This window comes from Enoplosus armatus, chromosome 14 (assembly GCF_043641665.1).
Source record: "Enoplosus armatus isolate fEnoArm2 chromosome 14, fEnoArm2.hap1, whole genome shotgun sequence".
NCBI lineage: Eukaryota > Metazoa > Chordata > Actinopteri > Centrarchiformes > Enoplosidae > Enoplosus > Enoplosus armatus.
Genome location: NC_092193.1, coordinates 9,364,270 through 9,390,471, shown reverse-complemented (window position 1 = coordinate 9,390,471; position 26,202 = coordinate 9,364,270). Strand labels below are relative to the sequence as shown.

Genomic DNA, 26,202 nt, shown 5'->3' with positions numbered 1-26,202 from the left:
ATTGGGTATTGACACACCAATTATCTAATTTGTTGATCAGACCTACAAATAGTTATGATAATATACAGACAGGTTATTGGCTTGTATTAGTAGTCTTATTTGTTTCATGTTTATTTTATTTATTATTTCTTTCATATGCTTTTTCAAGCTGTAGCCAAAATGCCGTGGAAAAATACCTTTGGTAGAGCAGTGGATCTACATAAAAGGGGTTTAAAGAGAGGTGAACCTGTGCTAAAACTGGGTACAGGCATTGTCTGTCATCCAAGCACAGGCCAGAGAGGGGGTCAGAATAGGTGAAAGTGCTAGATATGAATAGCTCGCCATGCAACTACTCCCCACCTCCCCCTTCGCTTCATTTCTCTCTGTACCTCTGTCCATATTCTGTTGCCTTTTTTGTTTGAAGCAGTCAACAATTGGAATCAGCTGACAGGCCAGAGTTGACTCTGATCCTGCATTGTCACTTTTTGATGGTCTAATCTGACTGCCATGCAGCCCAGCAAAGCATTTGGCAAGCATAGCAAACGTGAACAATGAGAGCAGGAATCAGGGGAAGGGGAGGGGAGCACGGGGCAGCCGGGTTGATGTGGGGTGGGGGTACGGATAAGGGTAGCGGCATAAAGGGAGGGTAGTCATAGTTAAACACACAAGATTGTTAACACGGAAGCCATATGATACAGCAGTACGATAGAGCAGGCTTGTGGCAGCAGCAGCAGTCGCAGCAGCAGCAGCAACCTCACTGCCTCTTCATTCTGCCTCCTCAGCAACTATGTCCTGCTCTTTCAGTTGCATGTTAAAAAAAAAAGCCAGCAAACAATGGCAGAGTTTTGGTCCAATTCACCTTGCTTTCTTTTCCCCTTGAGCCATGTGGAAGCACTGGAAAAGATTATGGTATTAATGGTCAGGAGCAGGTTCAGCATACCACTCACTGCTTGCTGAAGTTGGTGCTAAGTTGCAGCTGGCTGAATTTCAAGGACTGTAATGCAGTAAAATCACCCAATTAATGAAAGGAGGCCCTGTTCATATGGCGATGTCACAAGGCGACTGTTTGCCCATAGTTAGTGTAGGTGGCTGAAGTAGTGTGCTAAACTCACACTACTGACAGTGCGAGCTCAAAACATGATTGCTATCAATTTATGCTAACTTACATAATTGTCTAATGAATTGTTGGCATATCTTGGATGAGAGATTTTTATTGGCCCAGTCAGCCAGTTTGAGAAAGCAGTAAGTTCCCTACAGCGATTATTGCTGCAGTGAGACTGCCCAGAGACAGTATAGCTAATGTATGAGCCTTACCACTCACATTCATACTCCCTCTCGCTCCCTCTCCCCCTTTCTCTATACTTTGCCTGCTATTTTCTCTCACACCATGATCACAGTCATATTAACAATCTGCAAAGCACAAACATATTTTCAGACACTGCTGTCCAACATAATTTTCCCAGAACGAGGACTCGCACCTCACCAAGAATACATACTTCTTTACATTCCATAGCTATCATATGTTCATATGGGTACATAAAGAAGTATGTACACCAAGGAGGTAATCTTAGGTATGAAATGTTCTCACCTTTTGCCAAGGTCAGGAAGTTATGAGCAGAATATTTTTCCTCATCGTTCTTTCTCCCAAGTATGGTAGTCTGCACCGTAAGGTGACTTTGAGTGTAAATTCAGTTCAACACTCAAGGCTTTCGTTTGGTTGCCATGTAAGGCTGAACAGCCAGTCCCCCCGCCCCTGAACATAACAGAAGTTTTGCAGTCCATACCATAGTCGACTGTCCCAGTGACCCCCGCTGTCCTCCAGACAACTGGGAGAAAGCAGGAGGATCAGGGGGAGGAATACAGCTCCCTTTTTTATGGCAGTTAGAAGGTGATCTTTTTGTCTTTCCAGGAAAAAATGTTGAGGAGGTAGATTAAGGGGTTGAACAAAAACAGCAGCAAAGAAGGGAAGAGTTTTCTCCTTGATAGAAAGTCCATGGTGCCTCTGTGTGCACCTTGTCTTGTATGACGATCGTTTGCTGTGTCCTGGGAGCAGGCATGCACCTATAAGCTGAAGTGCCCTGCTGACATACTAAACATTTTCACTTCTCTCCTCCCACTTCTCTTTAAGTCTGTCTCCCTCACCGCCATCTCGTTCTCTTGTTTCACCCCCACTCTATATCCTTTCTCCTTTCCTACCTCTCACTTGTACCAATATGTAACCCCTCTCTTGCCTGTCCCTCGTCTCTCTTGTGTCAGCAACGTCCCCAGTGGCTAGCTGGAGCGCTTGCTGATGTTTGAAAACGAGGGTGATCCAAGTGGAACAGGAAGCTATTGTGAGCAGGATTTGGGCTTTAGGCGCAGAGGCAGGCCATAGGTCACATGAAGGCGCTAATGCCCACTCAGCACTTGTGGATTGGTCCTGGCTATACCCCCCACCCACCACCACTCCCCCCTCTCTCTGTACCTTGTTCTCTCTCTTCCCACACATAGATCACTGTTTTTATGGTCATCTTTTCTCACTTCACTCGTTTTTTTCCTCTGATAAAACCTCACCTGTCTGTGTTTACAGTCAAACTAGCTGTTCTATTGCCGAGGGGGTGGAACAGATCAATAACCATTTGCATGGTGGCGAGAAATGTTCAGCAAGTCTCTAATGAATCTTTGCCCCAGACCAACACATTCCACAAGTCAACACTGCCTCCAACCACGCTAAGCAAGCCAGCAGGCTGGGTGCTAAGGCAGTGGGTGTAAAACCAAAAAAAATGGATTAGGGGAGACCAGCTTAGGTTTGAGTTGGGAGACTGAATAAATGGGAAAAGTGGTGCAATGGTTTTGCAGTATTGCGTTGGAATAGCAATGAGGGGAAGTTGAACTGGAGGTGACAGTTGGTGGATGAGCCTGGTTCTAAAGGTGTGACGTCCTGTTTAGGAAATGTCACAGCCACCCGAGAGGGTGAGCAAACAGGAGAGAGGGGGGTGAAATTCCTTCCTACACACAGTGGGATGGAGGTTTAGGAACGTGAACCAGCGAATTAGCCCGGTGGATGTTGTGTCTGTTCTGGTTTGGGCGATAGCACTGCAGTACTGTGTGCCCTGCATGCCCTGCCTAGCCTATAGCAATCCGTTGCAGAGAGAGAGAAGAAACTGGGTTACTACCCTAAGTGCTGTGGGTTCAGTCGGTGACACACATCTACTCAGCCAACCATTGCTGCCCGATATCCCCTCCCACCCATCCCCACCTCCCCCCCCCCACATCTGTGTTAATACACTTCTCACAGCTGTGTGCCGTCAATCCGCTTTTCCCCCCATTCAGAACTCCCGACCTGCCCGCTGTTCATTATTCTGATGCTTCGTCATCCCTCTGGTTGCCACATTCCATCCTTCCGCCCCAATCAGCCAACCTTGGGCTCAAGAGTGCGACGTGTTCTCAAACTTACCTCCCATCAATTAAGAATGGCAGTGGCCTCCCCTGCCCCTCAGTTAAATTGAAAAGTGGTCTGGTAAGACCACCAAGAAAGAACCAAAAAGATTATTAAAAAAAGACAAAAATAACACATTAAAAGTCCCAGTAATTATAGTATCCTTAGTCATGGTGACAAAAATATCTTGGAAGGTGTCGGACGCAGAGGGCGAATTGTGCATAAGGGAATGTCTCTCCACACCAGTGCAGGTCTGAGTCCGTCATTAGATAGCGGCAGGGCTGCAACCGTGAAGCCTAATGAGCCAAAGAGCTCTGCTGCTGCAGCATGTCCGGCCAGTGCCAGGAACACAAGAGAGAGAGAGAGAGAGCAAGACAAGAGAGGGAGGGAGGGAGAAAGAACAAGATGAGAGAGATAGAGTGGAGAGTGCAAAAAAACAGGGCTAAAATCCATGTGGGCCATAGCAACTCCCCAGCCTCCCTTTTCCCTGTTCCACCTCCTCCTGCATCCTCTTCCTCGCCATACTTTTTTTCTTTTTATAAAGCCTTTATTTCTTCCCTTCTTTTAAGACATGAGGAACAAGAGAAGGAGAAAAAAAGCCCAAAGGTGTTCTCTGGTTAAGTTCTCTGTCCCAGCGCTGCTGCTGCTGCTGCTGCTGCAGAACAGTACATTCCACTCCCCCATTCGACTACGCGACTCACAGGCAAACCATGCGGTTAATAACTGATCGCATCCGAAGAAGAGAGAGGGAAGAGACAGGACAGGAGACGTCAAGGCCCGTCAGGGGTAAACTCCGTCCGAAAGCGAAGGAAGAGCATATATTACCTGTCAGATCAGTTTCTTATCTGAGCAGCTCCTCCTCTCTTCCCCTCCTCTCCTCCTCTTCCCGTAGTGAAGAGAGCCATAATGACCTAGAGAGCGCTCCAGCTGCTGCAGCCATCGTGTGTGCCGGGTGCACGCCTGACTCGCTGAATCAGCTTCTATGATTGGGGGGAGGAGGGGTGGTGGTGGGCGGGTTGAGTGCCAGAGTCAGGGAGGGGAGGAGGGGGAAAGGAGAGAAAGCGGGCATACACACACACACACACACACACACACACACACATATGCACCCACATTCCCATACAAACACAAGTCATACCTTTAGAAGAGGAAGACGTGGAGCTGACATGAAGAGCTGCCATTTGAAAAAAAAGGGGGGGAGGCAGGGGGAGAGAAGGAGGGGTGAAAAAAAATCTGCAGCACTCTCCTCTCCATCATGTGCATTCTGAGGGAGAGGGCTGGGAGGATGCCCTGGTCGGTGGAGGAGGCAGAAAGTGTACCAACCGTGCTCCCACCCTGCCTTTTTCTTATTCCATCGACACACACGCAGCCCCAGAGCTTTATCCTGCTCCTAAAATGCACTTTTATTATTCAGTGGAACTTTATACAGCAGCTTAGAAGAGGGAGTTTACTGAATGTTTGAGAGCAGAATTGTGATGGAGGTTTTCAAAAAAAAAGAGGTGACTGTGCCTCTGCAGTAGAAGACAGCTGTACTTTTAATAGTCCCTCGCGATCCATGCAAATTTGATTACCATTGTCAGGGACTAGAGACGGAGGATATTGCAATATCTTTTTGGTATTTTTGGTGTTCACATTTTTTTGCATTTGTGAATCTTCAATATGAGGCTTATGCCTTCTGGATAGTGCATCGCAAGGAGCACCTTTTTTACTGGGAAAAGATCAAGTCGAGATGCTGCTGCAGTTTTTAGGGGCAGAGAGCACAGGATGAACACAGTGGCAGCAAATTAGGGACAAGAGGTCAACCAGCCAGCCTCTTCCTGCCCCACAGTGTGGAGGGCTAAGCTAAACGGTTAGCACTTTGTGGGAAGCCAAGCATTTGAAACATGCCTCGGCCCCTGTTGCTGGGCTGCTCATGTGTCTTGTCTCACCACCTCCCTGACCATATTTAGTCAAGCAGTGCAAAAAATAGTTCCAGCTCCGCTCCACTCCACTCTGCTCCTCTCCTTGCCCCCCCTCGCCTCTCTTCCATATCCCCCCTCAGCAACTGTTGGCTGCAGGCTCCGGGAAGCCTCCCCTACGGCTCCTTGCCTATCGATTCCACCGGCCTGGAAGGAGAGAGGAGCGTTAGGCCAGCTAGCCCCTGCTACCATTTTCAGCGCTATTTTTAGTAGCTCCAAATAAAGTGGTCTCTCGTGCTTCCACTTGTATATTCTTGATTCTTTCCCCCCCTCCCCTGCTTTACATCCTTCACCACCAACTCCACCGCCTCCTCTGATACCACCCCCTCACTCTCTGTGTCCTTTTGACCCCCCCACAGTCTCTATCATTCTTCTTTTTAAATAGAGCTGGAACACGCTGCTTATGGTAGAGGTTCCGTCTGCTCACCTCTATACTTAGAATAACTGCATATTGGAGAAATGGAGGAGAGAGTAAGGGTGAATGTGTAGTGCAGAGAAGTGTGGAGGGTGTAAGAAAGCAGGAAATATTATTGTGTTTTCACATTTATTTATTTACTTATTTATTTATACTGCTTTTGGCAATGCTGGGAAGACAAGTGGCAGCCTCACTTCCAAGGCACTGGAAAGTTTGGGCTGCGTTCTCTCCTTTTTGAGCTCTCATTAATTTTCAAGTGTCTTTTTCAAGCTTTCCCGAGGCGCGGCCACTGAAGAATCTGTTTAATTAGTTGGTCTCATCACGGGGCACATCTATACTGTACGGAAGCAATGTCCTCTGTGCCCTCCTCTCTTTTTCACTCTCTCCTCTTATACCTCAATGACAGCACACAAGTCCTCTTACTTACCCCACCTGCATTTTAACTGCAGAATGCCCCAGGATGTGTAAGCCAATGTTTTTGCACACCAATATGCTCTTTAAGGTGATCATATGGAAACCAGGCTGTGGCATTTCAAGCTGTAATGAATGAGATTGTGAAAACTCACAAACACAATCACTACAGCGGGAACATTTGTCAAAGTGTATTTTCATGAGCCAGAAAAATGTCACGCAATTCTCTGGTCCTTGATTTGATAAGCCTTTTAACAAGCTCCCAGTCATTCTGCCCTCACTCTCAGTTATATCTCAGGCCTTTTTCCATGGTGGAGATAATTCTGCATAGATTTAAGTGTGCAATTTAATTAATGTATTGTCACTGCAATTTATAGCTTTTCGATTACATTATCTTTACGGCTGTTACAAGAATTGACCATTTGCGAGGTAAAATGGATTCCAAGCTAATGTGTCTGCGCAAAACTTGACCTTACATGGCCAATCAAAGTGCAGAATTGCAGCTACATAAATGGCAACTGTGAATGTCCACCTGTTATTGCCCTGCAGTCTCCACGTCTGCACACTACTTAAAATTTAACCAACAGTCATCTTCCAGCCAGCCTTAATTCCCTCGTAGTGGAACCTTTCATGTACTGTGTGTAAATTCACACACAATACATGCACGTACTGGACATGCGCATTTGAACTTGATTGTGTGCATTAACTCTCTGCTCAGTTCGTTAAGGTTTTTGTGGCCTATAACTATCTCCATTGACGATGCCCTTGTGTGTTTCGTGTATCCCCTCAGTGGGTCTCCACCCTGCCTGTTCCAGCCACCCAACCCACCAGTTTAATCTCAATTACACCCCGACATCCCATCTGCCCCTGAAACTCAGCAGCATGGCTTACATCTTTCCTCCATGATGAATAGCACAGGGCTGAATGTTTAGCTGAGCAGTTAATCGATCAATAAGAAAAGGGTCGACTAATGGATGTGCTTTCTTTTCCTTGGATGAAGGGGTGGGACGGGTCCTTCTCCCTAGAAGTACTGCTTAAGACCATTCAAATTAAAAAACAAACAAAAAACAGCCATTTGCATGTTTTAATGATGCTTTATATTGTACAGATGATGCATCGTGGGAGGAAAAAATGCAACATTAATTTGCTGATTACAAGTTTCTTGTAGAAACTTTAACATTTGAACCTGTTTATTTCCTGTTTTTATTTAAGAATTGTTAATTGATGTCATTAGTATTTGAGACATTGATCAACAGAAAAGCAGCAAACCAAATACATTTCTATAAATTGATCTAAATTAAGTACAAATATAAGACAGAATTAATTGCAGGAGTGTTCACCCTCCACATTTTTGAAAATGTTTCCAAATCATCAGTGGTGAGGCCAGTTGTTTTTAGACATTTTATAAAATGTTGAATGGAGAGTTTTATCAATTTTTAATCAATGTGTGACAAATGATGGTTAAACACAAATCTGCAAGGCCCACCGCCAGTTAGTCAACGAGTGAATGCTGTGTTTGGTTCAAGTCAAACACTGCACACAGAAACCCACAGTCCCCACCATGAAAGAGTGGTGGTGGCGGCACCATGCTGTGAGGATGATTCTCTGCTGCAGGCCCTGGATGGCTTGTGATCAAGAATTTGTGGCAGGACTTTAAAATGGCTTGTTTCTCATGGATCTCATGCAACATAACAGAGCTTGGGCAGTTTAGCAAAGAAGAATGAGGGTAAAATGGGGGTGTCTACACAGACCTATTCACATAGAGTCAAGGCTTTAATTGCTGCCAGTGGTGCCTTGACTAAATATTGACTTGAGGGGGTTGAGTACAATCAATTATTTTGTTTTTTATTTGAACTTAATTAAGATAAATTTGTTGAGATTTGTTTTCACTCTGACATTAAATAGTCTTCCTTTTGATCAATTTCAATAAGCCTGATTGCTTCCGCTGTGATTCAGAGTTATAGAACATGGAGAAGTTCAGGGGTGCTGGGTGTGAATGTCTTTTAATACGTATTAGGTGTTTTTGGTTCTTTCATATGATGGGCAGTCCTGATGAGAGGAAGGTCTCCTCACAGACTGAAGTTTCGAACAGGGAATTCTGGTTAGCTTCAGATTGTGATGAAGCCCCTGTTTTTGTCTTTGAGCTTCAAGCCAGCTGGTGAAGTCTTGGTCGGTCTTTCAGCTTGTCTTAATTCCTCCTTTCTGTGTGCCTGCCCACCAGTCAACATCATAGAGGGATTAGAGCCATTTCTAATGAGTCCAGTTTGTGCTTTTTGAGTAAATCTCCATGCTCCTCTTCCATCAGCCTGGCTCGTCCTCATGCTCACTTTATCTCCCTAGTCAGTTCCTCTCTTCTCCCTCCCCCACACCCCCCTCTTCTGTCCCCTGTCTCAACCCCTCCCTCCTCATCCCTTTACACAGTGCATCATTTGAAGAGGTGAGGCTGTTGAGCGCTTGGAGGAATAAAAGTGATTTATGAATGGGCCAACCTACCTGGGTGCTGGAGGGGGAAGCCAGTGGCAGTCAGGCTCTCTGATCCAGCAGCCCATTGTTCCCTCCAGCCTCACTGCAGGGGAAGCTCCTCTGCCTCTCCTGCCTCTGATCTTTTACCGTGCCTTACTGGCGCCGCATGTTACCATTAAGTGACTCACAAACTGCACAAATACCAATGCACTGCAGGGATGCATATGTCTCCAAGACCATTTTCTCTGAGTCACACATACACACCCACAGTATACTGCTTACAATCTATGTTTATTTATGTGCAGTTGGCCACTAAAGTAAATTCGCGCATACACAAGCATAGTTTACATTGTGATGCGTAACCTGAATTAGTCTTTAATGATTGCAAGTTTTAATTTTCCCAGATTTTAGAAGTTAGTACAGGTGAGGACGGCCAGATGCAACAGCCAACAACCCTATCGATAAAATAAAGAGAGGTGACAGGAAAGGTGTTGTAGCTGCTGAAGACAATGTATGAGTTTCTCCTTGTCACCATATGCTCATATGCTGATACACACACCACATACACACATTCACACAATACATGATGGTAGAATATCAGGGTTTTACAGGGTAAAATTGAGGAGGGACGTCACTTTGGCATAGTGATTCGGCTATTAGTGTTTGTGTATTTATCTGCTGTGTGTATGATCTCGCCATGTTTACAGAGTAGTGTGTGATAATTCCTGATGGCAGGATGGTGGAGGCGATAAACTTGGTCAGGGGAAGGGTTATACACAGCTGCCCAGCTGTAATTCATTAAAAGATAACTGATCGCAGAGATATGTCAAAGTAACCTTTGGAATCCAGATGAACTACACTTCGTGAGTTCTTGTAGCCCACAATGGGAGGTAATATCCTTGTGTTGGACAATTATCATAACGTTCTCTATGTATTCTACAGAGACTGATCCTGCAGATTTATTATTTGTAATTACATGTGTCTCCTTGGTATTATCTGTTATTATATTCAGTTGTTCAATTAGACTCTGTATTATGTTGCTCTTGCTTATTCTAGTTAAACTACTCACTGAAGAGTGTACCCATTAAAGATGCAGTGCAGCGACTGGTCCATTCAGTGAGCCTGGATACCAGTTTGCTGCAGCATGCACTGTGACTTAATTGAAAAGTCACCCAATCCTAGAAGCCCTCCCAGTGTCCACCTCTGTATGAGCTGGGACCAGTCCAACAGATCAGTCAGAGGACAAGCTGATACAAGCCCCAATCCCCCTGTGACCAATCAGAACGCCTACACTTCCTCCTAGGGCTGGGCCAACAGTGGCTCTGAGCCAATAGATAAGCTCAGCCATGCTGTAATGCTCTGTCTGTCCTGTGGCATGCTGAAACATTGAGTCCTGGCTGCTATGTTGCTATAGCACATGTTGGAAGAGGGAGGGGTGGGGGTAGCAGAGGGAGGGAAGGATGGATGGATGGATAGAGGGGAAAGAGAGGAAACAAGGAATCAAGGGATAGATGGAGGGAGAGAGGGAGGGGTACATCCCTTACTGAAGGGACTCAAGGACATAAAGAGCTTTTGGGAAAGTGACTATAGCACGCAAAGAGAAAAGCTTGCATTGTGGAGCCACTATAAGCACTGATGGTATGGTTTCCCACTTGCCAAACCTAGAAAGAGCAGGATTTATTTGTGGCACTTTAAGTGCCTCAGCAATGCAGGTAATAAATATGACAGAGCAAGGTGATATACATCCACAGCACAGCTGTCAGGCATCTTTAATATTTTCTCCCCCCATTTAAAAACAAATGTAGTTTATCTATTTACTTGATGTATTGGAATAAGTAATAGAATTTGTTTTTGAGTTTGATGGTACTTTAACATCAGTGATGGCACTTTGGTTTGTTTTTTTAATGAAACACGGAGAGGCATGCTGCATTTATCTTAGCTGAGTGAACGCATGTAAAACATCAGTATAAACCTTGCAGTAAAGTAAATATGATTTCACACAACACAAAACCCATGTCACTGACTACATTTTTAACTAGCTGGTCACCTAGTGTGATTGAATATTGTTATTTATTTTTAGTTATTATTTTCTGTTTTGTACTTCATAGAGCTTGGCTTTATATCAATATAATATAAATGATTTGTACACACATAATATAAATATTAATAATCATGATTTTATTTTATTTTTATCAATACAAAAAAGTTATTTTTTATATTATATATATGTTTTTATATTTTAAATAAAGCAAATGAAGGATCATAAATCAGGCTTTATGTAGTAAGTTGTTGAAAACATTTTTAATAAGGTGACAAAGTAAGGAATGCCTGGCCATACCCTAGATCATCTAAAACCATTTTGAATTTTCACTGTGAAAACACTGCAGCAACCAGTTTTAACTATATTAGATGTGTAAGGAGCCAAATTCACATATCTGAGTCCTGTGGGAGCAGCTCTTCAAAATGCTGTTTACCTGTGTGATGTGTATGGTCAAATGTGGGAACTTCTGCCCAGTATCCCTTGCCCAGGCGTATACAATTTTTGTCAGTCGAGGAGGTATTAGTAACCCTAATGTACTCTGAGGGACACATTCAGGCCGATGTTCACATCTAAACCAAGCTTAGCTGTTGAATAATGCAGACCATGTTACCTTGGTAACCCGTACGGACACTGAAGTCAGTGGCTCCCATGTAAATGCAGTATGACAGGTCAAGGGGATAAGGATTTGTGTTTGTTTGTGTCATTTGGTGTGCTTGTGCATGCTTGTATGCGGATGCTTGCGTCCAAACATCGACAGTGGCACAGCACTTTCTTTGTAAAAAAGCATTACATTATTGGGATTAGACAGAGTAGCTTACGTCGAAAATTGTAGAACAAAACCTTCATTGCACTATCTGTAGAATCGCGGATCCATGTGGAATACGTTCAAGTTTCTATGGAGCCTTATCTGTGTAATGTATAGTACATTCATACAAGCTACATTCCCCCGCCATTAACAAGTTGGCTGTTAGACATTTTCTGTGCTGCTCTGGGGCATATGGCCTGTTGTCTCAGTGCTTAGGGGAGGCAGTAGCTGATACAAGGCCCTTTGATCCCTATTATTTCCCACTGCAAACAATAGATTTTAATTACCAAACCGTTCTTTCAGCCACAGCTTCTTCCTCTGCATGTGTGCCTAGAAGTGTAACTGCTGAGAAAGTCAGACTCATCAGCTGCAATATGGCAGCTTGTTTGTGTCACTTTGGATCTGTTCTGCCAATTACTGTGGAAGAGAATTTGATAGTGTGTTATCCTCGTTTTTCTGTTGTGTTTAAGGTGCAATACTGTTACTGCTGACTTGCTGTGTATAAAGGGACCCTCACAGGTTTCACCATACAGAGATGAGCGTTTCAGGGCGAGTGTGAGGGTGAGTGTAATGTGTTTTTGACGGGGCAGAAAGGTGGGAGGCAGGCCAGGGAGCGAGGGGTGATTTAAAGTGGTAGATTTGCTGTAGATCATGGAAGCCTCTCAGACTGTCTGCCCATATGGTGACAGTGTGGCATGCTGCTGAGTGGCTGTCGATCGAAGGACCTTCAGCGCGGCTGAATTCTCCACCGCTCTGCAAAACCCAGAGTCAATCCCTCGGTTCTATTTACCGCTTTGTACCTCTCTGTGCAAGCTCTTGCAATTAATTTCACCAGGCAGGAGTAAGTCTGATTTTGTTTCATAGAAACTGATAGGGACTTTATAATCACAAAATGGCCAGTACCTCAGTCACAATGAAAGAGCCATTGTCGGTCAGAAATGAAACATTGGCTTCACAGATAAGAGGTCATTTAGATGCTGTTGGGTGAGCGAGCTTATGCTCAAAACCTAAAAACAATTCAAATGACAATGACATGGTGGCTCAACACAAAGAGTGCTGATAACGTAGCTCAGCTTGAGGCTAAGAGGGTACCTAACAAAGCGGAGATTGGGGCAAGTACGTTTTACTCAAATCCACTGGCGTAAAAAAACACTGTTAAAAAGCCTCCAAATTTGCTGCAGTTGTAATTTTGCGCAGAACCTAACCAACATAATCTGAGCGGCTCTAAGTGCCTATGACATATCACTTTGTGCAGCTGCGTCACAGAAAAAGATACATTCCCTTGTCTCTGCTGTAAAGCATTCACCGTGAAGTAGCTGCAAGTGTCACTCCATAGTGTCTCTGCATCTTGCACTGTAGTAAAACACAGATGGAGCATTTTTGTTATGTTACCCATAGGTTTCTGAAGGGATGTTTTGAAGTCTTGGTTTGGGTTCTCACCACCATCTTAGCAGTTGCAGGGACCATAAAATCAATATATTGGCTAAAGCCATAATTTGCATTTAGTACAGCATATTAATGAGCTCAGTTTCTCACAACAGATACAGTGGATGAGCACATACCCATCAATAAAAACATTACATATACATACAGTAGGTTAAACAGCATCAGAGATGTATTGATATTTTAAAGTGCATAAATTTGGTTTTAGATTGATTGTCCCAGAAGGAGATTTGTTTTCACAGCCAGTACAACACAGAAACATACAGATATACACACAGCGTTGTATGGATATAGACAGTACATAAAATCTTCATGTATACATTCATACATCCCAGTGTACATCTTGACAAGTAGGTTTTGTTTTCATGAATTTAATTAGTTCAACAAGAAAAGCTGTATTAGAAGCTGTTGTGTGGGTAGTGATCTATAGCGTGTTCCGGAGGACTGTTTGTAGAAAAGGGAGTGAGCAGGCTGATGGGGTCAGAGATGATTTTCTTTGCTCTGTTAGCAGCTTGTTTGAGGTGCAATGACTTTAATGATAGGAAAGAGAGGCCAGCGAGTGTGGGTGCTCTAGTGACAGTGTACTCAAGTCTTTTTGTATCTTTGGCTGATAAGTGTTTTGAGCTACAATTTTCATTTTCCGAATCCTGCTGTGTGATTTTGTCACCTTTTAAAGTATGTTATTTGCACATTGTCAAAGTGTATTCACTCCTTTATGTCAGTCCTAGGTCAACTACTTGCGAGTCAATTTCACACTGCCAGTTAATTTCAAGTCAGTTTTATTAATATTTATTCAGCTGTCCCCAGATTTGCATTGGCAAAAGACAAGAAATGAATGCACACCATATTACGTTATGATCCAGGCCTACCCAAGCCTGTGTGAAAAGGGATGTTCAATAATTGCATGCTTGTTTTATAGGTAATGATTCTATTGAGCAATTGTTCGATATAGTATGCATGATTTAGGTGTCTCTTTATTCTAATATAATCTGCATGTCCTTGCTTTATCTTTTATGTCATTCTTCGCTTTTTGGGTAAAAGGTGTATATTATGACTATTATGGCTCATGCAGAAATGAGAATGAGGTTTTTTGAAGGTGCTGAGGAGAAAAAAAGTGCAAAGGAAGAGTAGCACGGGAAAATAATTGGGTCATCTCAAACCAATGGGACATTAACGCGCCATTGGGCTTCTCTGACTGTCTTGCTGCCTCCTTCATAAATTGCTATGAATCAGGACGCCCCATAATACCAGGTGATTTAAGGCTAATTAAAGCTAAGCCTTTATAGGCCCCCACCCACTTCCCAAATGGACTGACAACTGTACCAGAGATGTTTGAAAATGCACCTGGCGTCTCCTAAACAACCTTCAAGGCACCGGCAATAGCTATAGTGATAACCAAAACATCATAGCAATGCACCCCTTTCCCGTCTTCCCCCTTCCCGGGTTTATGCAAATAGTCCTTAATAAAAGCATGCTCACTCTGGGGCCTCAGGTACAGGCAGGCAGGGGAAGGTCACATTGTAGGGGAAATTATTCTCTTCACGGCATGGTAATGAAAGCCTTTTTTTATCGAGCGGAGCCAGTTAGGCTCTTGTCCTCAGCTCTCTGCTGCACTGCTGGCCTGGACGCTACCTGTGTTTATTTACTCTGTGCACAGCAGGACGGCCAGTAGCTGTGGGACTGCCCTGACAAAGTGATCTGGTAACCAATTGCTTCTAGGGGTGGAGTGATGGCCACAATGAACTTTGAGGGATCTGAAGTTCATGTGGATTATAGGCTACTTAAATTATTTGTCTCGTGCTATATGTGTTGTGTTATTTAGTGACAGCAGTGGTTTCATTTTCACACACAGTTTAAAAAAATAAGCAATATGTGAGCCAACATTCCCATTCAAAGCAGCATGTTTTAAGATGAGTAAGTTTCTGAACAGTTTTATGACTCTAACCCTCCCAGCTGCCTCTGACTTAGGGACTCTGTGCCTTCCAAACCTCTCACACATGATGAAGAGCGCCTCCCTGCTCAGAGTGGAAAGGGGGAAGTTAGTGTGTTGCAATTGTGAATGATTTGTTGGGAACAGGGTTCACTATTTCAAAGGACCTGAAAGTATTGATCCTGTCTCAGATGAGCTGACACCTCATGTATCGTCTGAAGTCGTCTCATCTCGAAAGGCTGTTCCAAGAAAGACTGCCTCAAGGGAAAAAATCCTGCTAGTACTGGGGAAGGAATATATAAACAAACCTCATGGAACAGTGTTACCAGCTCAGTTTCTTGAAGGCAGTATGGATAAGGTTAGGCACCTAAAACCATTTTTGATAAAGGAATTTCAACTAAAAGCCCACTTACTAGCTTTTTTCCAAAGGCGTACAACCATATCAAATGGTGTTCATCAGCGGACAGAGTCTGCTCAGTTGTCATGGAGATGGACCTTTTGACGTGCAAGTCGACAAAAGACAAAAGACTAAAGACAGTAGCTGTTATAATTTGATATATTGCACTTTTAGGACTTGTCTGTGTTTGCTTATAAATGACACTTTTAGCTAAAGTCCTAACAATGGAATGGATAAAAGTTTCTGCATGAAGACTGTGTGATGCAGTTTAAAGCTCTGGGAAAAGTTAAAAGTGGACCTTGATTACGTTGGTATTGGGGTATGAAGTATTTGTACCCATGGCGATAGATCTGATATGTTGCGTATGCGTATAAGCCCTCTCACAGTTGCTAGACTGATCATTTTCAATATCAGTTTTATAAAGCATTTTATGTTCCCAAGGCAGGTGGCACCTTTTGGCGACTGATTTCCGATGCAGAATTTGGATCTCCTCTCTTGAGCTTGAAGCCTTAGTTAATAGATGATGGTATGCCAAACACGTCTCCTACATCAGAGTAACCATATGTTTGTGCGCAGCCATTAATCTCAGGCTGGATGTTGACTGTTCCCATTTTGCCCTGTCCTACCCAAGTGATTGTCCCTCGACTCTCACTTCCTGTTGTAATAACGGATACTGACCACCACACAGATGGCTGTCAGCCAGACGAGGGCAGCAGAAGGGCCCTGTCGACCCCTACGCTCACACACACACACACACAATTGCACGCGCACACACATCCGCTGTCTTACATACAATGACAAACACCAACACACACAGAGCTGAGGGCGTCAGAGAGCGCCCTGGTCAATGACAAATTGCAGCCCAAGACAACAGGCCCCTGTGTAGCTCTCCTGAGGGACTCTTGAGATCTCTCACAGGGTGACCCAGTTCCATCATGTCATCTCTCTCCTCTACCATTCCCTCTCCTCAGCTGCACATCCTCCTGCATTTACACAGACCACAGCATTGATTTTTTAGTTCAGTTGTAATAAGGAGATTCTCACTTCACTCTAGATATCGGTCTCCCTCTCGTAGCAGATAACCCGAGTTGTCTAAATGTTAACTCCCAGGTCAAGTCAGTGTCTTCTGCTCAGTAAAAGGTCTGCAGCCTGAGCTGGCTAGACTCACTCTCTTCTTCTGTCTCCCACTCGACAACCTACCTCAAGGGCCAACATACAGTTTCTCTTGTACCCTCCCCACCCCCCCCCCCCAGTCACTTCTAACATCACTTACCCATGAGATAAAAAAACAACTAGGATTTATTTCTTGGTTCTTAATTCACTCTCTGTTTTCTGCCTTTACAGCAAATAGCTTAACTGCAATGCAGCAGTGCCAGTATGGGGCATTAATATTAATGTCCGCCCATTTCGCCCAGCGTGGCAGGGAGCCTGTCAATCTAGACTTCTATTGGAGGGGCTCCCCACACCAGCAAACACCTGCTTAGCACTCAAGTGCCTGGTTTTGACACTAGAAGGCGCCAGTCTGTCCCCTAAAGTGTAGCAGGCGTGCATTTATTGGCCAGTTGTTCTACATATAGGAGATAGTTCCAGCCAATCCAGATCGCACAAATGTTATATATTGCACCAATAGGAGGAAGAAAATGGGCACAAAAAGAACAAAGGCTTGATGTGGGACAATTGCCCTTGATTCTGGTGGAGACTGTTGTAGTTAAGAAAAAAAACTGCATTCCTGTATTGTCCTATCAGTCTTTCTTGAAAGAAAGCTAAAAGAGTACTATGTTTAACCACTGGGAATAAGTTTTATGTTATAGCTTCAGGCAAGAATCTGATGTGGCAAGGTCTTTTCTTGAATAATTTGCTTGTTTAAATCTCAACTCCCACCCAGTGGGAGCGCCACGGCTGAAATTACTCAAAAGTCCCCCCTGAGATGGTAAATCTACTGTACGCAAGCAAATAATTCTTTGTAACAAAGGCGACACATTATGAATGTGAGATTAGGCAGAATGGGTGCGGTTGCTATCACATTTAAGCAGTGCTCCTCTGCATTAAGTGGTTGAAGATGGCTGCAAGCAATGCAGGTGTGTGTGTGCGTAAGCCTCTGTGCAATGAGAGGTAGAGAGAGAGAGCGAGGGAGCCTGGGATCAGTGTGCTGCGCTGTTCATCACTGCAGCAGTACACCAGCTCCGGATCTCTGTCCGTACAGAGGTGCTGACTGCCTGCCCCCCTGCCTCTCTGCCCCTCTTTCTCTGCTTTCCTCAAGAGGGTGTGCTGATGATGCTCTCTTTCATTACTCCAGAAGGAGGGAGACAAGCTGTAGGTTTAGCAAAAACCCGCAGGGGACCAGCCATCCTGATTACCTTCAGTCTGAAAGCCTGCCAGCATGTTGGTTTGCATTTCTTTCTTTTCTCTGTCTTAATAGTTAACAGTTTTCATTGATTGTGCAGGCTGTGGCCTTCCTGCTCTGTACTGAAGCCCATTTCCTCCCTGTACTGTTTCCGACCCTATTTACCTTACTGTTGTGTACGTAAACACTCCAGTGCTCGCATGGGGACTGTTCAGCCATATCGAAGTCAGAGTAAAAATCAGCTGCCTCCTTTTGTCGCAGTTCAAAGATATGCCCTGCATGATTATTCAGGGTTAATCAAGGTCAGAATTGTTCCCTCCAGCGTTGCGGCTTTAATGCTGATTGAAGGTACATTGTGTACCTAACTACAGACAAGATACAAGAGCAGTTCAGGGATATGGCTTTTAAGTGTCTTTCTTTCTTATTCCATAGTATTTATACTAATTGAAGAGCCTGTGTTTCTCATCACATATCCTCAAATGATGTTCTGGTCATACATTAAATTAGGGATTAGTCTCATTTCAGTATTCTCATGTACCATATGCCTGGATGTGTGCCCAGGGGCTAAAGCACAAAGAGTAGAAAGAGAGGTACGGGTTTGGGGCAAAGAGATAATGAATAAGTTCAAACACTAAAATAAAGCTGTCATGCTATGAAACCTAGTTGACTCAGTAGGAAGAAGGGTGTTCATTCACATCTATTTATTACTAATTACAGCTTAAATCGAATTAATTTCTCTTTTTTCCCCTGCTGTCTCTTTTTTTGTGATCTTCGACTTTAATAAGGAAGGGAAACCTGTGTGGCTTCCTTTTTACAAGTAAAACAGACATCTCTTTTCTCCAGTGACGCTGTAGGGAGTGACAGTCAGCCTCCCTCTTTATCCCCACTGTGACACTGTGACTCCTTCCCAGCCTTCCTCTTGTACAGTTGCCTTTGCAGCCACGTCTCTCCCTGGCTCACATCCTCTAAATGACCTTCAGTGGCACAGAACTGACTGGCTCTTTTCACCACACCAGGCCACTTCTGTTAAACAGCACTGTTTAAACAATGGATTTTTTCCCTTCCCACCTTGTCTGTTTCTTACCCATGAGGAGACCTGAGTGAATGCAGCTAAATCTTGTGTAATTACCATTTTGCCTCCCAATGATAGGCGCTTTTGCGCATTATCAAGGGAAAAGTGGCTTCCCTTTTTAACTGAAGAGAGGGTAGGGGTACTCTAAAATAACACACAGCTCTTGTACCGCTCAAAGCTTGATGTAAATAACACTCTTGCTTGGGAAAGCAACTCCTCCCTAAGTTGATTTAGTATTCTTGTCCCCATGTAAGAAAATGGGATATGCTCTGCTAAAAAAAAAAAAAGCTATTGGAATATGTTGTGTATCAGCAGTACAGACACTGTGATGTGTTTGCTTACACCAGCTCGTGCCTTGCCATAAGCTATCATACAGTGCATGAGAGTCACATTGAATCACAGATAGATTAATTTTTCATCATAAACTATCAAATTGACTGTTCTGTCTGTACGTTCTTGGGCTTTTTCGGTCATGCGTCCCAGCTCAGCCCATTCAAACACTCACTTCTTTCCCTCTCTCCCCGTCTCCTCTCTGTGCAGTGCCATGCGTGTGCTGCTATCCAAACTGCCGAGGCCTTGGATCGTAGACGAGAAGAAGGACGACGGTTACACCGCACTGCACCTGGCTGCCCTCAACAACCATGTGGAGGTGGCTGAGCTGTTGGTGCACCAGGTAACAACACACCAGCACTCGCAGACATATAAATAGCTTGTTTTATTGCATGCTTAATCACTTAAACTGACAACAGATGCAGTTATTCATACACTATAAGAGACCCCTGCCGTTTACAATTATTAGCCCAAACCATAGCTGCATCACCACAGCCTGCACTCCTGGCTTTCCCTGACTACAGACCATTAAGAGCAGCTTCCACTACACTCCCCGCAGCCAGCAAGCTGTAGACCAGTTGAAGCTGCTATAACTGCCATTTTTTTATTGAATCCATACGGTTCACAGGGCCTCCAGGGGTATTCTTTAGTGCTGTTGGGCCTTCATATCCACCTCTTGCAATCATAGCTTTGTGCACTTCTCCCTTCTGAGATTGCAGGTTTAACTCCCTGAAGACTAACACATACAGGAGTTTACAGCAAAAGTCATCTGACCAAGTGGGAACTGGATTAATTAGGATATGGTGCAAGGCAGCAATGTTACTGCAACATTCAAACGCATGAACGCTCGCTGTGCAAGCTACCTTTAAGCGGGGACGGCCTTTTTCCCAAGTCCCTGCAATGGGCTGGTTCGCAGTGATGGCTCAGCTTTCTATTCAGAAATTGCACCACACTACAAGGTGCACTGCAGATTCCCTGCCAGCCAGCCAGCCAGCCAGTCAGTCAGTCAGTCAGTCAGTCAGTCAGTCAGTCTTATTACTTGGGGATTTCACACACTGCCTGATCACAATGCTTATCTTCCCTCCACATCTCCTCAGCTGAGGTGTTCGCAATTGGAAATGACAATCACATGCAGCGTTATTGTAGGATGCAGTTTTTTTTCCAACCCCCCCAGGTGATACTTTTTTGGTCGGCAGGGTTGAAGGAAGGAAGGTTCTGTCATGGCACATAAAGCCAGAATGGTTGTTACAATCTTGTCTACATTCATTGTCTGTCACTGTCTACATGCACATATGTATGTGTGATTCATTATGGTGGGTTGTTAATGAATGCCCATATGTTTATTGTGTGTTTATGTGTTTGCTCCTTCCCTGTTCCCACCTCCCAGGGCAACGCCAGCTTAGACATCCAGAACGTCAACCAGCAGACGGCATTACACCTGGCAGTGGAGCGTCAACACACCCAGATAGTCCGGGTTAGTGTGCCCTCTTCTTTTTTTATCCTTTTTCTTATGCCTGCTGTCATTTTTTTCTCCTCATTTACCCTCTTACTTCCACCGCAAACTGCAGATCCTGTCTCTAGTTATCTCTCTATCAGTCCCTCATTCTGGACTGTACACAAAAGGGCCACATCAGTGCAGCCCCTCATTTAATTTGCACCGGCGGATGTCCTGCAGTTGAATGAGGTCCTGCTTCAGATTGATGCTGTGTAAGGGAAAATGTTCTCTGAGGCAGTGTCTTGGTTAGAGTCATTTGGCGTAGTGTTGCATTGAGATTGCTGCGTTGCCATCTTGTGGACTCAAGAAAAAATGCACTCCTTAATTGGGCAATACAACACCGAGGCAGTGCATTGTAAGCAGCAGCCTTATAAATCAGCACTGTGGCATTTGCATTTTAGCATAAAATTAAAGTTGTTTTATGGTTGTTGCTAGAGTTTCTTTTTGACTGCCTGTATGTGTGACTGTTTATTTATGTGTTGTTGGGTTTTTTTTTTTTTTTTTTACAGCTGCTGGTGCGCGCAGAGGCCAAGCTTGATGTGCAGGACAAGGACGGGGACACACCACTTCACGAGGCACTGCGTCACCACACACTGTCACAATTGCGACAACTCCAAGATATGCAGGACGTCAGCAAAGTGGAGCCCTGGGAACCCTCCAAGAACACAGTACATATACATCTATTATTAACCTCACTGTTCCTCCTAGATTACAGTAATTTACTTGGGTCAAGGTTCCTTAAGGTGTCATAAGGCATCACAGCATTAAGGTGTTCTAATAAAAAAGAAACGACCAGCCAAGAGATGCAGTTATCAACAAGAATACAGCAAACTAAAAACATGACTGGCTAGATTGGCTAGAAAAAGCACACAGTTTTATGCAGCATGTTATAAGAACTTTAGACTCTTAAATTCTATAGCTGCTTTTTCCTACTGAGAGACGCTTGAGTCTTACCTTGTATAAATTGGGCAGAACACTGGGAGACATCCTGGACAAGTTACCAGTATATTGCAGGGCTGATGCACATGCAAACATATTCACACCTAGGAATAGTTTATGCCACTTTTACACTTCAGCTCTGTATGAGAGGCATAATAATACACCTGTTGCAACTTATTGCAACATATACTCTGGAGATTTTGTAATGTATCTAAGATTGAAGAACAGTATTCATGGTTGAGAGGGCAAGCAGTCACTATCACTAGCTACCGTGGTTCTGCTAATCCTGTAATAACTCCGTAGTAACCATATAGTAATAGAAACTGAATTGATTTGACTAATTCGACTTAGATTTGAATGTTTGTCCCTTACAACACCACCAGTGATAAGAGAGTGTAATCATGTCATGGCATTTAGCCATTATGATTTTGGGTGATTGTATTTAGGGTTTTCTTGGCAGCATTCTGGGTTTTGGGTTAGGACCTGGGCCTGTATATACACCTGTAAGAAGATCAGTGTGTGAACCACTGCCCGATGTGTGAAAGAAACAGGTCGCAGTTAGGCAGGAAGCTCAGTGCTCCTTAGTCCCCCGTCATCTGAATCACTGGACAGCCCAGTGTGCACTGGCCCATCATACAGACAGCAGCCTGACACCAGCACGGAGCAGTCAACCAGCTCACTGCAGCCTCTTGACCAGCCTGAATGAGTTTGTCTCTCTGTAGAGGGGCATGTCAGACCTGAACCCTCTTCATGTTAACACCACATCACTAATCCCTACAGGGATGAGTTTAAGGCTACAGGGCCTAGCTGCAGCTACAGACTTACCTTACCTGTCACATTCTGTCTTCCTCCTTCTTCTTTCTCTCCTCCTCCTCGTCTATCCCCCTTCCTGCCCTCCCTGGTTCCCCAGCAGAGGGAGCGGAACAGACAGACAGCGGGCCTAATTGAGATATGTGCAGTTGGGTCACTCTCCCATATCTCTCCCCCCTCTTCAAGATGAGAATTGAATTAGCTGGCCCGATGGCTCCATCAGCAGAGATGTAAAAGCTACTGGTTGAGGACAATCAGACATGGAAGGCCCAAATTGCTAGAGAGAGAGAGCGAGAGAGAGAGGCTTTGAGTTGGGGTGAGGTGATGAGCTGGAGGAGGGAGAGAGAGACAGTTAATGGGATTTTGGGTGAGGGTGAGGGGGTTACACTGCCTGACAGCCATCTTCAGACGTGTCTTTGATTGTACTTTGACATGGTTCATCTCACTTTAACTCTGAAGCCATCCGAATAATATTAAAACCAGGAGTCCTTACTCTTCTTACTCTCTAATGGTTTGAGTGCCAGTGTGTAAAGTAGAGAAAAGACTCTGTTTCCACTGGATTCAACTTGAAAACAATCTTTTGTGTCAAAAGTCGCCTGATGTTTAATCTGTTTTTGTGTTTCTGTCTGGCTCCCTGCAGTTAATCATGGGTTTGGGCACCCAGGGGGCAGAAAAGAAGAGCGCGGCATCCATCGCCTGCTTCCTTGCAGCTAACGGAGCGGACTTGACCATTCGTAACAAGAAGGGCCAGTCCCCTCTAGACCTGTGTCCTGACCCCAGCCTCTGCAAGGCTCTGGCCAAATGCCACAAAGAGAAGAGCAGGTAAACATCCCTTGAAGGAATAGTTTGACATTTTGGGAAATAACACCTATTCACTTTCTTGCCAAGAGTTAGATGGGAAGATCAATACCACTCTCATGTCTGTCTGTTAAGTATGAAGCCAGGAGACAGATAGCTTAGCTTAGCATAAACACTGGAAACAGGGGTAAACAACTAGTGTACTTTCTCGTTGTATGTCGCATTTGACAAAAGCGACTGGCAAAGGAATGTAATGTAATGCCTGGACTGTCCTTTTTTTATGGATTAACTAAGCCTTTGAAAAAGGAAGAGAGTACCATCTCAGGAAAATCATCGGACAACCTTATTGATTTCCTTTCTTTGCTAAAAATGTTTCACGTTGTGCTTTGTTTCCCTTTCTTGCCTTTTCCTGCTCTTGTTCCATTTTTTAGTCTCTCTCTGTCTCCACGTATTTTCTTTGTTCTCTGTCAGCCTCTCTTGCTCGTAATCTCTCTCCCTGCTCTCACACACTGGTTTTTTTATTCTCAATGTTCCAGCGGCCAGGTGGGAACCCGCAGCCCGTCTCTGAACAGCAACATCGAGTCGCTGGAGGAGTGTATGGTGTGTTCAGACATGAAGAGAGACACTCTGTTTGGGCCCTGTGGACACATCGCCACCTGCTCCCTCTGCTCACCTCGAGTCAAGAAGTGTCTCATCTGCAAGGATCAGGTCCAGTCAAGAACCAAGGTATCAGAAGCACTATCACTATCTGCCCCACCCAGAAATACATACATAACAAGTGGATAGACACTTTTATTCCCTTTTTGTTGTTTAATTTGTCCCTCCACAGATCGAGGAGTGCGTAGTCTGCTCTGACAAAAAGGCAGCCGTGTTGTTCCAGCCCTGTGGTCACATGTGCGCTTGTGAGAGTAAGTCACATATATCTCAACATCATAACCTTGACATTTGCACCTGCTGCTTAAATTTAGCCTGAATTGGGGGGGGGCATACTGTATATAAAATAGACTTTGCATTCAGGTCTGAACAATCTATGTTTTGTTGTCACCAGACTGTGCCAGCCTCATGAAGAAGTGCGTACAGTGTCGGGCTGTGGTGGAACGCCGCACGCCTTTCGTTCTGTGCTGTGGAGGGAAAGGTATGGAGGATGATGCCGCTGATGATGATGATGATGATGATGATGATGATGATGATGACCTTAGTGAGTGAATCTTCCACACGTTCCCTTTTAATTCCCCCCTTTTTTTCCTTCTTTCTTTTCTTCTCTTTTAGTTTCCACTTTTTTCAAAATATCTGCTTTAGCCCCTTTTATGTTTTGCTTTGTTGCTGCCTTGCTTATGCATTTTATTCCTTTGTTTGCATCACTGATACATTGTTTTGTTTAGTTTTTTTCATCCTAGTAGACATGTTAGAAGTTTACAAATTAAGTCAAATGTTTGAATCAGTCAATCTTACTTTCCCAAACTCTTTTTTCCACTACTAGATCTGGCATGTTTTAATCATTGCATCCATTTTGATCATTTCATTTGTACTAGCTTCTATTTAGATATTGGCTGTAACGGACAGTGGCTTCACAAATGCTTGGCTGCCTTGTCTGAAATTGGCCACATGGATCTTCCAAAGAGAGAGGATTTTGTGTTTCAAATCATAATCTTTTTATACGCAGGATCTCAGAAGCCATTTCTAGATTGAGTTTTGCTGACCCGCGCTGAATAATACAATAATGTCAGAGTACACAGACAACCTGATTACCTTATTCATGTCTCTGTGGCCTCCAAAAGTTTGACTAATCACATTCGCATAAAATGGATGAACTTCCTTGTAAGCATATGCTAAACATCCTGTAGACATAATGATATATGCATATTAATACACACATGAATGTGAAAAAGAACTGAATTATAATACCTCCCTCGTAGAGAAATTCTAAATAAAGACACAAAAGACTTTTGGAATAATAAAGTATATCAATTTTTTGCAGAGAAGCCCTGAATGTCATCAGTTTTACAGTTTTCACAGCTGACTGAATAGTGATGTAATGTCGTATGTAAATATATTTACTTTTGGTTGCATTCACAATCCATCTTCTTGTCTCCAAGTTGAACACAGTGTTTTATTGCCCATATCCTTCTTTTAGTGGTGCATCTCACTAGCGGTTATTTCTATCGTGTTTTCCACATTTTATGTTGAGTTAAAAGGGAAACTGTTGTAAGTTCACTAACTTCATGTTTACCCCTGAATTAATAATCTTACGTCTCTCCACGTGTCACCTTGTTGGCATGGAAATCTTACATGCAGTCGTTACCAGACGTGCAAAAGTGAATACAGACCCTGAACACACATACACTCATGCAAGGGGCAGCATTGATTGATTATCTCCTTTCCCTTCATCCAAGTAACACTGACTGTTGATGTCTGTGACAAAAGCAAATCTAGTTGCACGAAATTCATCGGTCACTTTGATTATTTTGACTCCCTACTTCTCTAGTTTATGAAAACATAATGTATTTCTAACCGAGTGAACACAGGCATTAGACTCATGCTTTAACATTGGCTGATGGCAAAAAGAGAAAGAATCACTTGCCGCTATGCATTTAAACTAATAATTCTATATAGAAGAGACTCTATTTCCCTCTCTTTCCCTGATCACTGTTTCCAACTTGCTAGCTTTCTCTACAAATTCTTTCTCTGAACCTCCCTTAGAGGCTGTAGTGAGTAGTTTTGGTCCTCAGGCCAGCTGTTGAGCTGGTGGGGACGGCTCCTGCTATAACAATGTGACTGGTTATTCCCAGCAGGGAGCTCTAACACTATGGCAGGGGGATCGCAGGATCTTCTCCAGCCCAACAATCTGGCACTAAGTTGGTGTAAGTATACCTCTATGATCCCCTCCCTTATCAGACTCTTATTTTAAAGAGCTCCCCACAGTGCTGCCCTGCCCCCCCCCCCCCCCTTAAACCCCCTCCCTTTCTCTTTCAGGGATACACACACCCTAAACAGTATATGCTGATACAGTATATACACTCCTGAACAAAATCTTAAGCCCGGGGGAAAATTACAAGAATTCGCATTTCGCACTGGTGGATTGTAAGTAGAGCTTCAAAATACAAAAAGAAGAAACAGGAGCAAGAGACAAAAAATAGAGAGTAGGCAATTTATT

General features: G+C 44.0%; 1 protein-coding gene across 1 annotated transcript in view; it reads left to right on the top strand.

The window, feature by feature from the left end:
- Positions 1–26,202, top strand: part of mib1 (MIB E3 ubiquitin protein ligase 1) — a 53,482-nt gene that overhangs the window by 21,599 nt on the left and 5,681 nt on the right. Inside the window, exons 13-19 of the mRNA XM_070918289.1 lie at positions 19,217–19,349; positions 20,394–20,480; positions 21,011–21,169; positions 22,891–23,072; positions 23,585–23,774; positions 23,878–23,956; positions 24,097–24,246. Of these exons, the coding sequence (XP_070774390.1) occupies positions 19,217–19,349; positions 20,394–20,480; positions 21,011–21,169; positions 22,891–23,072; positions 23,585–23,774; positions 23,878–23,956; positions 24,097–24,246 (980 nt within the window). The remainder of the gene's footprint in view (positions 1–19,216; positions 19,350–20,393; positions 20,481–21,010; positions 21,170–22,890; positions 23,073–23,584; positions 23,775–23,877; positions 23,957–24,096; positions 24,247–26,202) is intronic.